The sequence below is a fragment of the Pelophylax lessonae genome, assembly GCF_965119305.1.
Source record: "Pelophylax lessonae genome assembly, chromosome: 4".
Classification (NCBI taxonomy): Eukaryota; Metazoa; Chordata; class Amphibia; order Anura; family Ranidae; genus Pelophylax; species Pelophylax lessonae.
Genome location: NC_138771.1, coordinates 518,859,950 through 518,877,148, shown reverse-complemented (window position 1 = coordinate 518,877,148; position 17,199 = coordinate 518,859,950). Strand labels below are relative to the sequence as shown.

Below are 17,199 nucleotides of genomic sequence, written 5' to 3'. Positions count from 1 at the left end.
ATTCTGTGTAGAGCAACAATTCCAGTGACCAGTACGAGGGAGTGAAAGCGATAACACCACATTTAACACACCTGCTCCCCATTCACACCTGAGACCTTGTAACACTAATGAGTCACATGACACTGGGGAGGGATAATGGCTAATTTGAACATTTTAATTTAGGGGTATACTCACTTTTGTTGCCAGCGGTTTAGACATTAATGTGTGTGTTTTGAGTTATTTTGAGGGGACAGCAAATTTACACTGTTATACAAGTTGTACACTCACTACTTTACATTGTAACAAAGTGTCATTTCTTCAATGTTGTCACATGAAAAGATCTAATAAAATATTTAAAAAAACTTTTGTGAGATACTATATAATATATATATATATATATATATATATATATATATATATATATATATATATATTTTGTAAACTTCTACTTGAGTGTTTGAGGTTATTACATCTAGTGAGTGGCAGCATTGATTATCACAGTAGGAAGAACTACCTTTCAGGATTACTATTATGAAAAGGAAGTCTCACTCCCATATGGTTGGATTAGGGTGTCTGTGCTACTTGTGTTGGATATAAATGCATGAGTAGGTTTCTGACACTCTGTGTCAAGAACACTGATAAGTAGATAGGAACATTTGAAAAGCTATGAACCATCTTCAATATTAAAGAATGTAACCAACTACTACTAGCTATTTCATTACCTGGATAAATGAGAACCTTCAGAGACAAGTAATAGAGGGCAAAATCTATCTTTTAGGCTAGAGAGCTTCACAACTGTGACCGCAATAGTTGCAACTGTTAAGGGAACAAAATTTAGGCTGAGATGCAGAACGTGTAAAAGTTTCTGCCCGGACATTTGCATATCATCTTCAAAACATGGCTGTTATTTTATAGAAATGGAGACAGTTTGATGAAAATGCTGATTGTGTATCCTCAACATGCAACCAAACGTACTAACAGTTTATTTTTGTTCGCCCTCAAGGGTAATCGTGATTGACAGCCTAAAGCTCACCTCTTCCACAGGCAGGTCCTTCAGACGAGGCAGAGAATTGGACAGCAGACCAATAAGGAATGGAGTAGGTGAACAGACGATGTCAATCATTGATGGAGGAAGCACAGGAATGTATGTGTGTTGCCAGGCAAAGGGGTAGATTAATGCAACCATGGCATGGCAGCATTTGGATAACGTGCTAAGGAAAAACAAAAGTCACAATGTGTCAAAATTTGTTAGAAATATATTGGGTTTGTATCAATTTATTTTTATTGAGAAATATGGCATTGTACAAAGAGAAAAAAGAAACAATATTACTTATTAGCCATGCCCTAAATACTTAGTAGCCACCCATAATATATATAACAGCATACCCTCCTGTCCTAGCATTTAGGAGATTAGACATTGCGCAAATGTACTGCTAAAGTACATTTGCTATCAATGCCAACTTTTATAACAATTGAAAGTAAAACAAAGTAAGCATAAAAAAAAAAAACAAAAAAAAAAAACCGAAAAGCATCCGACAGAGTTCTAGCTATCTTAAAATAAAAAAAATAGAAGATTCCAGAAACTCCACCCTTAACTTAAAGTATTTTTTGTTTTCTTTGTAAACTAGCTCTTCTATCGCAATTATATGATTCATCTCCATTACCCATTTCCGTATGGTTGGTATTGTTGGGGATTTTCGTTATCTTGGAATTGGAGCTCTACCTGCAATCAGCAAAAATCGAAATATACTATTTTTCATAGAATTAATTGATCCTGGGATCAAGGTTGAGGAACGCTACCTCGGGAGACTCAGGCCAAGAGCTTATGGCAAGTGTTAAATTGGACCTTTCATTCACTTTACTAGTCTGCAAGAATAAATCTGAAATCTCACAAAATACAGCAACAGTAAAGTTTAAAAACCAGAAAAAAAAAAAAACCCAACCTTTTATCATTAAAAAGCCATCATTGATCTCCAAGTCTAGTGGCTCGGTTGAGCTGATGTTGTCAGTTTCCTTCAGGCAGGAGGAAGCATTTCCTCAGTCCCCTTCCCCCCACTGGTTTAGACTGCATCATTTTAACTTTTTAGCACGTCAAAAGTAAGGATGGGCTTGATGTTCGAGTCGAACACACAAATAGAGCATTCGGCGGAAAGGTAGACGCCGCACCCAAAAAAAAAAGAAGAGCTCCCGCCGCTTCACACGCATTGAGCGTAATGAGCAGCAAGAGCTGTGACAGTTCTTTTATAAAAAAAGGGCAGGGACACCCGCCCCTTCTGATGGGACATCAGTTAATATATTTACTGCACTCTAATGCACTGCGCTGGTGCAGTTAAAAAAATTACTGACGTCACGTCAGAAGGGGGCGGTGCCACTGTATCCCCGCCCCTTTCTTATAAAAGAGCTGTCACAGCTCTAGCAGCTCATTCTCCAAGAGGCGTGTGAAGCGGCGGGAGCATTTTTTTTTCTATTTTTCGGTGCAACGGGCCATGTGATTGACGATGGATTTACATCAGGGGACACTATTTTTTTATTTTTTAATAAAAGACTTTTTTATTATTTTTTTTTGTACACTTTTTTGGAGAATGGGTAGGGGTACGATGTACCCGATATCCATTTACATAGGGGGGGGGGGGCCAGGATCTGGGGGCCCCCTTTTTAAAGGGGGCTTCCAGATTTCGATAAGCCTCCCCCTGCACACACCTACAACCATAGGCCACGGTTGTCGGGAAGAGACCCCTGTCCCCATCAGCATGGGGCAAGGTGCTTTGGGGTTGCCCCCTACCCCAAAGCACCCACCCACCCCCATGTTGAGGGCATGTGGCCTGGTATGGTTCGGAGGGGGGTGCTCGCTTGTACCCACCCCCATCCTGTCCAGCCAGGCTATGTGCTCAGATAAGGGTCTGGTATGGATTTTAGCGGAAACCCCACGCCATTTTGTTTTTAAATTTTGGCGTGAGGTTCCCCTTAAAATCCATACCAGACCTGAGGGCCTGGTATGGACAGGGGGGACCCCATGCTGTTTTTTCCTGTTTTTTATCTGTATTGCCGGGAGCCGACAATTAATTACAGCCGCGAGCAAGTTTAAATTACATTTTTCCCTTTAGAAATGTCAGTATTGCTGCAGCAGGCATACATACATGGCGCATTGCACATTAAGGGGGCCCCCCAGGCACGATATGTAAAGGAATTTTTCATTTTTATTGTTTCACTTTAACCACTTCCATACCAGGCCTATTTCGGACACTTTGTGTTTACAAGTTAAAACCAGTATTTTTTCCTAGAAAACTGCTTAGAACCCCCAAACATTATATATATTTTTTTAGCAAAGACTCTGGAGAATAAAATGGCGGCCATTGCAATATTTTTTGTCACGCGGTATTTGCGCAGCGGTCTTTAAAACGCCATTTTTTTTGGGAAAAATTACATTTCACTGCATTTAAAAAATACTAAACAGTAAAGTTAGCCCATTTTTTTTGTATATTGTGAAAGATGATGTCATGCCGAGTAAATAGATACCCAACATGTTACGGTTTAAAATTGCGCCCCCCCGTGGGATGGCGACAAACTACAGTGAATAGAGATCTCAATAGGCGACATTTTAAATTTATTTAACGGTTACCAGTTTAGAGTTAGAGTGTAGCTCTTTTTTTTAAATTATTGCTCACGCTCTGGCAATCGCAGGGATACCTCACATGTGTGGTTTGAACAGCGATTTCATTCGCGGCTCGACTTCCGTATACGTTTTTTTTTGTGCGCGAGCTAACGGTGATCGGGGCGGCTAAATTTTTTATTTTTTTTCCCATTTATTTTATTTATTTTTTTAACTTTATTACAGTTTTTAAAAAAAAAAAAAAATCTGATCACTTTTATTGCTGTCACAAGCAATGTAAACATCCCTTGTGACAGCAATATGCAGTGACAGGTACACTTTATGGAGGGATCGAGGGTCTAAAAGACCCTAGACCCCTCCACTACACTTCCCTGTATGCAAAACGACGAAAGCTGTGTTTTTGCATACAGCCGTTTTTCAAATTTGGCGCCGTTTTGCAGCACACTAACCCGGAAGTGACGTCATGGACGCCGCCTCCGGGTTACGTCATCGGAGACCCGATCGATGCCATTTCCGGCATTCATCGGGTCTCCATCCAGCCGGCGGATGCGCCGGCTGGGTGCTCGGGGCTCCCGGTGGGACGGGAGCCCCGGGAAAAGCCACGGAAGGCGGCGGGAGGGGGGGTGTCCCCTCCCGCCCCCCCGGGTAACGATCGAGCGGCTCCCGAGCCGCATCGATCGGTACCGACGGAAAGCCGACCGTCGGCTTCAAACAACGGTACCGGGATGATGCCTCTAGCTAGAGGCATCATCCCGGTATACCCCTGCAAAGTTTGGACGTCATATGACATCCACCTAGGGGGAAGTGGTTAAGCATTATTAAAATTACTGCTCCTGTAAAAATGATCGTTTTATAAATGTTTTTTGCATTGATTCAGGGCAGTACTCGGGTACCCATACACTTTTTTGGGCCAATAACATGCATTTAAGCCTTTAAAATTAGGACTTTTGATTTTTCATGTTCGTGTCCCATAGACTTCAATGGAGTTCACATGTTCGCTAGAACATTTCCCCTGTTCGAGATGTTCTGGTGCGAACCGAACAGGGGGTGTTCGGCTCATCACTACTCAAAAGATTAGAGCCTGCAGCAGGGGCACAGCCAAGAACTGCACAGGGGCTAAGATTTACAGGGGGAGGGAGTAATGTGATAATAAATAATAAACACCTGGGAAACCTCAAAATCATTATTTAGCATGCATGTACTTAAAATGGTTCTAAAGTGTCAAGTTTTTTTTACCTTAATGCATTCTATGTATTAAGGTAAAACACCTTTTGTGCCTGTAATCCCCCCCCCCCCTCTTATACTTATCTCTGCTCCATCACAAGTCAGTGCATTGCATGAGAGCAGTGGCTCTCTCTGCTCTATCCCTCCTCACAGGGTAGATTGATTGCCATTAGCTACTGCTGCTGTCAATCAAATCCTGTTACAAGGGAGCAGGGGATGGGCCATGCTACCAGGTCTGTGCCTATAGACACAGGCAGCAAGGCTAGGGATCAAGCCCGCATGAGTGCCTTCATAGGAAGCCCCTTCCTATGGGGGTATTTGCTGAAGAGGGGCCAGGAGTGCTGGCAGGGGACCCAAGAAGAAGAGGATTGGGGCTGCTCTGTGCAAAACTCTTGTGCAGAGCAGGGAAGTATAATATGTTTATTATTATTATTTTTTTTTTTATTAAAAAATTAAGATTTGCCCTAACCCTCCTTTTTCTCACTCCCCCCTCCCCCATTTTCTCTTATTTTTCCCTCTCTCTCTTGCCCCTATCCCCTCCCCATCCTAAACGTAAGAAATTGGAAGGTACAGTGTGGGGAGGGAGAGAAGGGAGAGAAATGTTTGGAGAGGAGAAGTGGAATGCAAGCAGCTCAATATTAATTGTTCCAACTTTCTCTAAAATTCTGCAGAGATCCAATGGTGGGATGTATTCATTAATGGTTTAAGTGTCTTCTAATCATACCGCAGTTAAACATGTTGTGCAACATTGCTTGTATCATATGGTTTGCCTCTCTCTCTCTCTCTTTACTTTTCTAATGCATATGTAACTAATGTTATCTTTTGACCCTTCCCGGGTCGCAATAAAGTTATATTTGAAAAAAAAATAATTAAGATTTACAAATCACTTTAATATGAGAAAATATATCTGATGCTAGGTCCACTTTAAGCAGAGTCTTGTATTATATAGTTCTTGGAAAATTTAAAAAGTGATTGTACCATCAGATTTAAAGCATGTGGCCAGTTTAAGAAAACAGGACATGATTCAACATGACAGTAACCATGTAACACTCATTTGAGTTGTTCCATTAGAGTATATCCCCATGACTAGGAAATTAACCCAAGGCTGGTAGTGAAAAGGATTTGAAAAAAACAGAAATTCCGATTACAAGTACTATAACATGGAATCCTCGTTAGGCAATGGAAAATTTGACGTCTTTTGCAAAAACGATCTGTCTCATTTACAGGGTTCTGCTCCTAAGCCCTAAGAAAAGTTTATTAAATCTGGGCAGTTTGTCTCTACTTTTCAGGAGATTAAATAAACAGGCAAAAGCTGCGCTCTACATATGTGCTTGACAGTATCACTAGTCGCTTGGAACACGGACACTTCTGGAAAAATGCCCAGAATCCCACTCTGCGTGCACAACACTTTATAATTATACGCCGGGTGACATCAGAGTTGAACGCTATAATGTTTACTTCCATCTCCATGGCAACACAACAGGAAGAGAGGGGGAAAATATGTACGGGGTTAACCCTACAGCAGCCAGGAAATTGGTGGAGGGCAAAACGAGTTCACATGTGAAAATAGACTTTATCTAAGAGGAAGTGTTATGTTAAATACAGGCCAGGTTCACTGGGTTAGAAGCACAATTAACTTTTTTTGTTTAAGGTCTTTCAGAGATACTACTGAGAGTATATAGCAACAGGACAGGTGTTAGAATGAGTTTGGCATTGTAAATGGTTTTATAACCTCAGGGTTTCCCATAAATTAACAGAGCTATGAGGCCAAAAGAGAAAATTCATTCATAAACACTACATAGGGATAAAGTTGACTCTCCATATCCTTTCCTCCCTCCATTCCTTCCTTATCTCCATTTCTTCTTTTCCCATCTTTCTCTTCCTTTTCTCAGTCTCTTCCCCTCACATTCTTCCCTTCCTTCGCTCCATTCAAAAATCTTCCACCTTTCCGCATCTTCTCTACATTCCTTTCCCCTTCTTCTGTTCCCTTTTTTTCTTCCCGTTTCTTTCCATTCCTCCTCCATCTTTCTTTCTCTTCCATCTCTCTGCATTTTACCCTGCCATTCGCTCCTTCCTTCTCTCCATCTCTTCCACCTCCTCCTTTCCTCTTCTCTCCATTACTTCCCCGCTTTCCCTTTCCCTTCTCTCTTCCCCCCCCCCCTAATCTTCTTTTCCCTTCCTTCTCTCCATCTCTTCGACCTCCTCCTTTCCTCTTCTCTCCATTACTTCCCCGCTTTCCCTTTCCCTTCTCTCTAACCCCCCCAATCTTCTTTTCCCTTCCTTCTCTCCATCTCTTCCACCTCCTCCTTTCCTCTTCTCTCCATTACTTCCCCGTTTTCCCTTTCCCTTCTATCTAACCCCCTCCCCCCCCCCACAATCTTCTTTTCCCTTCCTTCCCTGTTTCTTCCACCTCCTCCTTTCCCCTTCTCTCCATGACTTCCCTGCTTTCCCTTTCCATTCTCTCTAACCCCCCCTCCCCCCCCCCCACAATCTTCTTTTCCCTTCTTTCTCTGTTTCTTCCCTTTATTTCTTCCACCTCCTCCTTTCCCCTTCTCTCCACTTCTTCCCCTTCTTCTTTCCACTCCTCCCCATCTTCCTTACCCTTACTTCTCTATGTCTAATTCCCCAAATTTCTTCCAATTCCTCCTTTCCCCTTCTCTCCATTTATTCCTTTTCCTTTTGCTTTCTTCTTTCCATTCCTTCTCATTTCCCACTCCCTCCCTCTCTTCCTTTCCTTCTTCCCTCCTTTCCCTTTCCCAGCTTCTTCCTCTCCTACTTTCATCACTTCCTTCTCCTCCTTACCTCTCCTTTTCCTTCCATAATGACTCACTCACAACACATTATGACTCATTCACACAACACAGTACACGTTATTGTGCAAAGAACATGCACGCGCTACAGTGCTTTTTTTTTTAAACTTCTATGTAACTCTATGCTCTGCAGAGTGGTGGTGTGTGTGTGTGTGCAGCATATTTAAATTTTTTACACACTGCACACCAGCACAATGCTTTGGTATGAACTGGGCACAGACAGCAATAGTATTTGCAGTGTCCTTGCATTGAGCCAGCATTGACCAATACAGATCACCACATTAGCATCAAACAAGCCTCTAGGTAGGGCTCTTCAAAAAGCAGGTATATTTAGTAAATCAGCGTTTTTCAAACGTACGATTCTTTGTTTGTAATGCAATATGGAGCAGAAAAGTTCACAACAGTGATTTTTCATGCTGTTGATTTGTTAAAAGACACACAACTGCATGATACCAATATTTATGTACCATTCATTTCAATAGGTTCGTTAAACATGGATAAACGCACAAAACTGCAGCATGTCCTATTTAAAAAAAAAAAATTAATGAAATTGCAGCACAAAGATGTGAACAACAAAGTTCTACTTGAAATGCATGGTTTACGGCATAGGAGACATAATAAGGTTTCATATCTACCTGAGGGTTTCTGCCATAAAAATGACTCTCCTTTCCAGAAGAAGAGAGGCGAAGACTTGTATGAGGTGCCGTACACTGAGCGTGGAGAATAGCGCATCAAAATCCACATGTTCAAGTCTGGAATCCAGAGGTCGGCAAAGTTCAATCACCTAAGAAGAGAGCAGAGGTGAGCCACACTCCTAGCAATTACAGATGGGAAAATGCTCCAGCCAGTGAGTGAATGCATTTGTCAATTCAAGCTCAGAAACTCTTCCACCAATGAAATGAATTCTCCTGCCAAATCACAAGAGCTGGGGGAATTAACCCTCCAGTTATAGGCTGTGGGAATTCTCCAGTCAATCATAACTTGGGAAAGTTCTCCTGCCAACCACAACTTGAGCGGGGGATGGAGTTGCGGGGGTTGAAATCTTTTCTCAATCACAACCGGGGAGAAATCTTCTCTCATTCACAACCTGGAAGAAATCTCCTCTCATTCACAACCTGGGAGAAATCTCCTCTCATTCACAACCTGGGAGAAATCTCCTCTCATTCACAACCTGGAAGAAATCTCCTCTCATTCACAACCTGGGAAAAATCTCCCCTCATTCACAACCTGGGAAAAATCTCCTCTCATTCACAACCTGGGAGAAATCTCCTCTCATTCACAACCTGGGAGAAATCTCCTCTCATTCACAACCTGGGAGAAATCTCCTCTCATTCACAACCTGGGAGAAATCTCCTCTCATTCACAACCTGGGAAAAATCTCCCCTCATTCACAACCTGGGAAAAATCTCCTCTCATTCACAACCTGGGAGAAATCTCCTCTCATTCACAACCTGGGAGAAATCTCCTCTCATTCACAACCTGGGAGAAATCTCCTCTCATTCACAACCTGGGAGAAATCTCCTCTCATTCACAACCTGGGAGAAATCTCCTCTCATTCACAACCTGGGAGAAATCTCCTCTCATTCACAACCTGGGAGAAATCTCCCCTCATTCACAACCTGGAAGAAATCTCCTCTCATTCACAACCTGGGAAAAATCTCCTCTCATTCACAACCTGGGAGAAATCTCCTCTCATTCACAACCTGGGAGAAATCTCCTCTCATTCACAACCTGGGAGAAATCTCCTCTCATTCACAACCTGGGAGAAATCTCCTCTCATTCACAACCTGGGAAAAATATCCTCTCATTCACAACCTGGAAGAAATCTCCTCTCATTCAAAACCTGGGAGAAATCTCCCCTCATTCACAACCTGGGAAAAATCTCCTCTCATTCACAACCTGGAAGAAATCTCCTCTCATACAAAACCTGGGAGAAATCTCCCCTCATTCACAACCTGGGAAAAATCTCCCCTCATTCACAACCTGGGCGAAATCTCCTCTCATTTACAACCTGGGAGAAATCTCCCCTCATTCACAACCTGGGCGAAATCTCCCCTCATTCACAACCTGGGCGAAATCTCCTCTCATTTACAACCTGGGAGAAATCTCCTCTCATTTACAACCTGGGAGAAATCTCCTCTCATTTACAACCTGGGAGAAATCTCCCCTCATTCACAACCTGGGCGAAATCTCCTCTCATTTACAACCTGGGCGAAATCTCCCCTCATTCACAACCTGGGCGAAATCTCCCCTCATTCACAACCTGGGCGAAATCTCCTCTCATTTACAACCTGGGAGAAATCTCCTCTCATTCACAACCTGGGAGAAATCTCCTCTCATTCACAACCTGGGAGAAATCTCCTCTCATTTACAACCTGGGAGAAATCACCTCTCATTTACAACCTGGGAGAAATCTCCGCACATTCACAACCTGGGAGAAATCTCCTCTCATTCACAACCTGGGAGAAATCTCCTCTCATTCACAACCTGGGAGAAATCTCCTCTCATTCACAACCTGGGAGAAATCTCCCCTCAATCTCAGCTCAGAAGAATTCTCCTGCGAGTTATAATTTAAGAGAATTTTTCTGCCAGTTACAGTTTGGGGGAATTCTCCTGCCAATCACAGCTTGAGGAAATTCTGTCACTTTATAGAGGCTTAGAGAATCCTCCACCAATAACAGGTGCCAATCACAAGTAAAGGAGATTCTCCTGGAAATAAGATTTGCAGGTCACAAGTTGAAAACCTTGTTAAAAACTTTGTTGCACCAATCACACTTCTTTTTGACGACTTCCCATACCTCATTTCCTGATCCAGGCAGGAAGTTCTTCACTGAAATCTTCTTTCCTAGAGCTGGAAATGGGGCATCTATGATGGCTCTCATGAATGGCTGCACCAGAGCTGGAGATATGCCTCTCCTTTTCTCCACCTCATCCAGGATCTGCAAGAATTGTATACGTGGGTTTTTATATAGTAGAAGTAGTGTAAAAAAAATAAAAATAAGCTTAAGGTTTATCTAAAGCGAAGACTTTTTGTGAGTTTTGAATGGAGTGTGAAAAGGATAAAACCCGGTCAGGTTTTTTTTGCCATTTGTGTCCCTGTTGGGGAGATGCACCAAAAAAATGGGGTCAAGAATCACAGAACTTTCACCCATGATTAACACATTTTCTAGTTGATTAAAATTAGAAAATGTGATTCTTTGATGAAAATTGTGCTAACCATTTATAAATAGACCCTATTTGCCCTTTGAACCACTGCAATGGATAGTGGTGTGGGCAATTCAAAATGTTAAAGCTGTCACCAGAACAGAACCACACAGAGAATCTTACAAAAAGGACAACTGTTCAGACGACAGCCGTCTAAAGCTGGCCATAGGGGGGTTCGAATCTCTGCTGGCTCAGCAGGAACTGGCCGAGATTCGAACCATGTATGGGCTGAATGTACCCAAGTTGATCAAATCTATCAACTTCAGTACAACCAGCCTGCTAGATTTTCCATGCGATTATTGCCAACGGCTGGTAAAGCGGCTGTGTTCTCCTAGTGGAGACAGCTTTCCCCAACCCCCTGCCGCGAGAACACAATAGCTCCACTGATTGGGTTGATGGGGGGAACCAAGCAATTTTCTTTCCCGCATACTGTGCTTGCAGGAAATAAAATCACTCCGTCTATGGCCGGCTTATGGGTGGCACACACAATAAAGACAAAAAAATCAATATTCCACTAAAAAAATAAGTAAAAGGCTAATCTCCATCTCCATCCTGAACACACGGCCACCATAGGGGCAGCATGAAATGTTCTCCATGTCACACAGGATTGTTATTTTCTACAAGATGGGTGGAGAAGTGAACTGGCTTACTAAAGGACTTTCCAAACAACCGTTTTGTCTAAAGCTCATTTGTCTAACCATGAGAATTGGGTGCAATATTTGGTGAGTTACCATCTGATGGGAGTGGCAGGTGATGACACACAGGTGGTGGCAATTTGTGGCGATTTAACTTTAACTGGACTTCACTGGATTCACATTCTTTGGATTTGTTTTCGTCACTAAAGGAGGACAGTTTAGGAGACTATCATATATATACTATATATATTTATATATATTTTATGTATCAATTATTTTTTGTCTGATCTTTTTTTTTTTTTTTTTGTCTGGAACACTATTATTATCATTTGGTAATTTTATTGCGCTACTGGTTATGCACTTATATGCGCAGTTTCATATGCTTGTTTTTTATCTATTTTGTCATTTTCATATTTTAAGTAGGAACAATTATCTCACTATTGTCTTTTGACTACATTTGAGGGTTTTTTAGCGCGTGGGGATCATTACTTTTATACTTCGGGTTGATTTACTAAAACTGGACAGTGCAAAGTCAGGTACAACTGTGCATGGTAGCCAATCAGTTTCTAACTTCAGCTTGTTCAATTAAGCTTGCACAAAAAAACTTGAAAGCCGATTGGTTTCTATACAGAGCCGCACCAGATGTTGCACGCTCTCGTTTTAGTAAATCAACCTGATAGTCTTATTACACCTCAAAGCACTGGAAAAACATCATCTGTACTGCAATTAGCTGAAATAGAATTGTGTTTGATTCAACTTCTGTGTCTTATTGAAGCGTTAAGCTGCTTATGGATGGTGCCAAGTCAGAAGGTGAATATACTGTCTGGACAGACTGAGTTTAAGGAGGTATGTCATGTATAAAGTGGCATTTGAACCAGACCAATCAATACCCTCATGCTGTAGATGGGAAGCAAGCATTGCTATGGTGTGACCCACAAACTACTACTTTTCCCCTTCATTTTCACCTTTTATTGTGCTTCTATCAAATGTAAAACAAACAAACAATCTCCCTTACTACCCACCACTACAACGTCTCTGCACCATTCTGTACCTTTGAGAAAAGGTTGAAGCAGCCCAACCGGCTGACAATACAGTAAACTTCAGGAAGTCTCTTTCCCTTTCCGCTGGGCTGTAGGAACAAAAAAATGGAAGATTTAGAGGCAAAGCATACTGGAAATTTTCTCTGCAGCTGCATCTATACATTAATGCGGGTGCAGGTGTCTTTTTTTCAATATTACTTTTTTTTATTCTTTTTTGTATATTAGTGAAGCACATGATGTAATCTGTACATTGTTGTCGCTGCAGGAACATTAAGGTTTAATGAGGGTTCAAAGATTTTCCAAACTGTTTCCGTCATAGCTCAGTGACCGTGACTTCTCCTGCCTCTCCTCTCAAACATTCCTACAAAAAAAATATTGCCTATACCAAACAGAGTTTTGGCAGTAGGATTCAAAGGGCAAAAGAACAAAACAGAACGCCAGCGTGACAGAACATACTGCTGCCAAAGTATTATTTAAAGCCCAACTGAGCATTCAGTTTAAATCAGCTAAATACATCCCAGGTGCATCAAAGCAAAAAGGTGTGTAAAGTTTTACAGTTCCTTTTTTTTAGAAAGCAGACACATCCTAAGTAGAAAAGTCTGTCCCCTGCAAGCATGCTGTATTGAACTCTTGCTCAGCGTGTAAGTAGTGGTCACTCTGCAAAGATCCGCCAAAGCCCCAATCAACAAAGAGCACACGTTTTGCTAACTGCAGACCCATGTCTGAATTGGCAGAATTGGACCTCTGCAGAGACACTACTGCTTCCCCAGGATAAACAAGGGGCCTTCCGTGTAACACGCTGTTAGTTACAAAGCAATGTATCCTGAACTTTGTTGTTATTACAGTGCCCTGAGTGCAATTTGATTTAGCCAAAGAACCTGTAAGGTTTGAGTTGACAGTTGATGATCCTACTTCCTTTTTCTTGTAATAGCAGTGTTGCAGGATGTATAAAACATGACAGTGCAGTTTAACGGGCACCATTTATAGAAACATAGAAACATAGAATGTGTCGGCAGATAAGAACCATTTGGCCCATCTAGTCTGCCCAATATATCTGAATCCTATGAATAGTCCCTGGCCCTATCTTATATGAAGGATAGCCTTATGCCTATCCCATGCATGCTTAAACTCCTTCACTGTATTTGCAGCTACCACCTCTGCAGGAAGGTTATTCCATGCATCCACTACTCTCTCAGTAAAGTAATACTTCCTCATATTACTTTTAAACCTTTGCCCCTCTAATTTAAAACTGTGTCCTCTTGTGGTAGTTTTCCTAAGTAGAAAAGTCTGTCCCCAGCAAGCATGCTGTATTGAACTCTTGCTCAGCGTGTAAGCTGATTGTACTTGGTATATAAATATATATAAAGATCTAAATATAAAATATATATATATATATATATATATATATATATATATAAAGATCACAAGATATATATATAAAGATAAGCTGGCTATACACACACACACATTGATTTTTAGATTCAGTCTGCAGGCTAAACAGGAAAATTATTTAACAGATTCTTCCATCTGCTACACAGCATGGATGGATGAATCCCCTGCTGCAGGGCCAGCAGTCAAAATACCTAAAAAGTTCCTGCACCTAATTGGATGTAAGCGCTGTTTGGCCAACAGTTTTTTTTGCCTGGCTCCTTCAATATTTTAATTGAGGGATATCAGGTGGGGGGGGGGGGGGGGGGTCATCCACTGAGTGACTTTCCTTACCAATTTTACTTTCAAACCGGACAAAAATTTAAAACAGTATATGGCCAAGTGTCTTTTTGTGATGATTACATAAGCATACTTTTAACTGTTGGGGTACAAGGTTTAAAAGCTCATCTTGGGGCTTAGGTTAACTGTTGATGGTCCAGTTTAGAGGTTTAACTTGATTCTAAGCATAAATGTTATTTCTTTAAAAAAAAAAAAAAAACACGTCATACTTACCTGCTCTGTCCAATGGTTTTGCACAGAGCAGCCCCCGATTCCCGATCCTCCTCTTCTTGGGTCCCTCACCGGCGCTCCTGGTTACCCCCCCCCCTTCCCCCAGCAACCCACTTGCTATGAGGGCACTAATGTGGGCTCACACCTGAGCCTTGCTGTCTGCATCGGACACAGAAAGCGGGACTCTGCTCCCCCCCTGCTACCTCATCACTGGCTGTGATTGACAGCAGCAGGAGACAATATCTCACGCTGCTGCCTCTAAGCCAAGGATGAGGGAGAGAGCCTCTGCTTTCGTGTACATCGCTGGATTGAGATTGGGCTCAGGTAAGTAGAAGGTGGGGGTGGGAAAAGCATGAAGGTGGTTTTTACCTTGATTCATAAGGTATTAAGTGTGCATTAAGGTAAAAAACACCTTCTGCCTTTATAACCACTGGGGGAAAATTCATTTTAACATGGACGAGTTGCATATACTCAAATCAAATGAGTTTTTCTGATTGCAAAGCTAGGAGTCTGACTTGACTTTGTTGATGGATTCCCTCTTGCTGAGAGTATGCAAGTAATTTACTAGCAATTGGATTTTATGTTGATAAAAGTAGTATACTGTGAAATTACAAGCTTATCCTGAAGTTGAGCTTTCGGGCTTAAATGAGAAGTGTGGATATTTTTGGGGCTTTGTTACATGTTAAAACCCATATCCAGCCAAAACCTTTGCTGGTATTAATAGTTCAGGGATGGGTTAGAACCTTTGTCAGGTATTGCTTTTTAAATGCCCATTGGGTAGATGTCCAGATGACCCGTTTCCCTTATTTCGTGTGCTGTGTCACAGGGACAGAAGTATCCCAGTGGATTCACAAACAGCAATAAAAACCTAACAGAAGTTAGCAACTCCCTCCTTTATTCACAAATAAAAGGTCTGCCATTGAAACTGGACTTCAAGGTTCAGGTATGGGGGGGGGGTATTATCATAAGGGTGCTGTACCACAGGGGACAATTTTTAGCTTAGGAACATTTACACTTGCTGAAGTATATACGTAGAGTTTTAATTCATAGAGTTAAATTTTATTTACCAAAAGTCGTCTACAGTAACCAAATCTCCGACTACCATCTTCCCCGGTCAGCACAAACGAGAAAGTCTCACTAAAAGAAAGAATAAAAAGAAGTGTTGTAGTTCTGTGAGGAATTCTTCATACATTCCTGTGTTTTTTTTTTTTTCTGTAGCTGCAGGCCTAAAATGTTTTCACTCATACCATCTACTACGGTAATTCACACAACCAGAATGGAACAGCGTATGGTGAATCTGGGCAGCCAGTGATTGATGTACATGATCATGTGATCATCCCTTTCCAAAGGCAAAGCTTGACATTCTGGAGCTGAATACATATAAAAATTGTTGTCTAAGGAAAGAAGTGCCATCAACAGGGTTGTCAACTACTGGTAAGGTTCAGGTCTGGGTAGCATGAACTTTGTACATATGCTTGCGTAAAGTGAACTTCTATTCAAAAATGGAAGAACAGGTAAATAATCCAACATGCAGTAATTAAAAGTTAATGAAATAAATGATAAATATGTAAAAGCTGAACTCCCGCCTTCCCTCTAGTCTTGTACAGTTGTACAGGCTAATCTCCTGTACTGAAATAGCTTACTCTAATTTCACTGCACACTGTGAGCTACGCACAATATGCATAAGAGCTGCTTGCATTAGGGCTGAGGTCGCTGTGATAACACAAGGAAGTTACTGCATATATACAGCACCCTGCCAGCCCCTTCCGCCAGCTATGATCTGCCTGCATTGTATATAAAAGCACAGAGAACCAGTGACGAGGTCAGTGGATCTAAAATAAGGTATATTATGAAAACGGAAAGCTTCTATTTAAAAAAAAAAAAAAGTCATTAGTATGTCATTTATGGGGGAAAGGAGGTACCAGGAAGTGCAAAAATAAGCAGCTTTAATTTTTATTTGAGAAGACAACTGGGATAGAGCAGTAGATGTATGTGACCAGTGACAAGGCATTGATCTTTTAGTGCCGGTTCACACTTCTGCGATGCGGGAACACTGCAAATATGCAGCGTGTTCCCGCATTGCATCCGCACCCCTGGCAGTTCACACTGCCATATGCGATATGCAGGGGGTGTCAATTAAAAGTTAACTACACCCCCAGTTGAGATCGCATATCGTAGTGCGATCTGCAAGTTCGCATAGAATCGGATCGCACTAGTGTGAACCACCATGCGCGTGTTTAGTGCGAATGCGGTGCGAATTCAGCCATACAAAGTGTATTGCTGAAATTTGCACCGCACAGAGATCGCATGTAATTTAGGAGCAGTGCGCTCCGAATTACATGCGATTTCTGTGATCGCACTAATGTGAACCGGCACTTAGTCCTTGCTGAAGTACTTTGGGGGATTATTATTTATGATTAACTAACCAGTCAGCCCCAGATTCCAGATGTGTTCTCTACTATGGAACATTTACCCTATCCTCGTCAACATAACAGAAAAGGGAGGTGTGCTGAAGCCCGGCAGTGAGAACTCAGGCAGGGCTTACAAGACAACTTAGCATTTCAGTGAAGCAGACACACTGCTGTCTGCTAAAAAAGACATTTAGGAGCTCACTGGATTTCTGGCAGATCATCAGGTATTTTTCCGTACAACAGACAAACCGCAGGCAAATGTGCATGTGCTGCAGAGGATGTATTTGTTTTCCCCAGACATACACTTTAAAGGAGTTGTAAAGGTAGAAAGTTTTTTTTTTTTGCCTT

The 17,199-nt window shown here is 41.8% G+C and overlaps 1 protein-coding gene across 3 annotated transcripts in view; it reads right to left on the bottom strand.

Moving 5' to 3' along the window:
* DENND2A (DENN domain containing 2A) overlaps positions 1-17,199 on the bottom strand; it is a 187,748-nt gene that overhangs the window by 13,782 nt on the left and 156,767 nt on the right. For all 3 annotated transcript variants that reach the window (XM_082255066.1, XM_082255068.1, XM_082255067.1), the window contains 5 exons: positions 15,508-15,577; positions 12,514-12,591; positions 10,422-10,562; positions 8,259-8,407; positions 1,013-1,190 (listed from right to left, as the gene is read on the bottom strand). In XM_082255066.1, the coding sequence (XP_082111192.1) occupies positions 1,013-1,190; positions 8,259-8,407; positions 10,422-10,562; positions 12,514-12,591; positions 15,508-15,577 (616 nt within the window). The remainder of the gene's footprint in view (positions 1-1,012; positions 1,191-8,258; positions 8,408-10,421; positions 10,563-12,513; positions 12,592-15,507; positions 15,578-17,199) is intronic.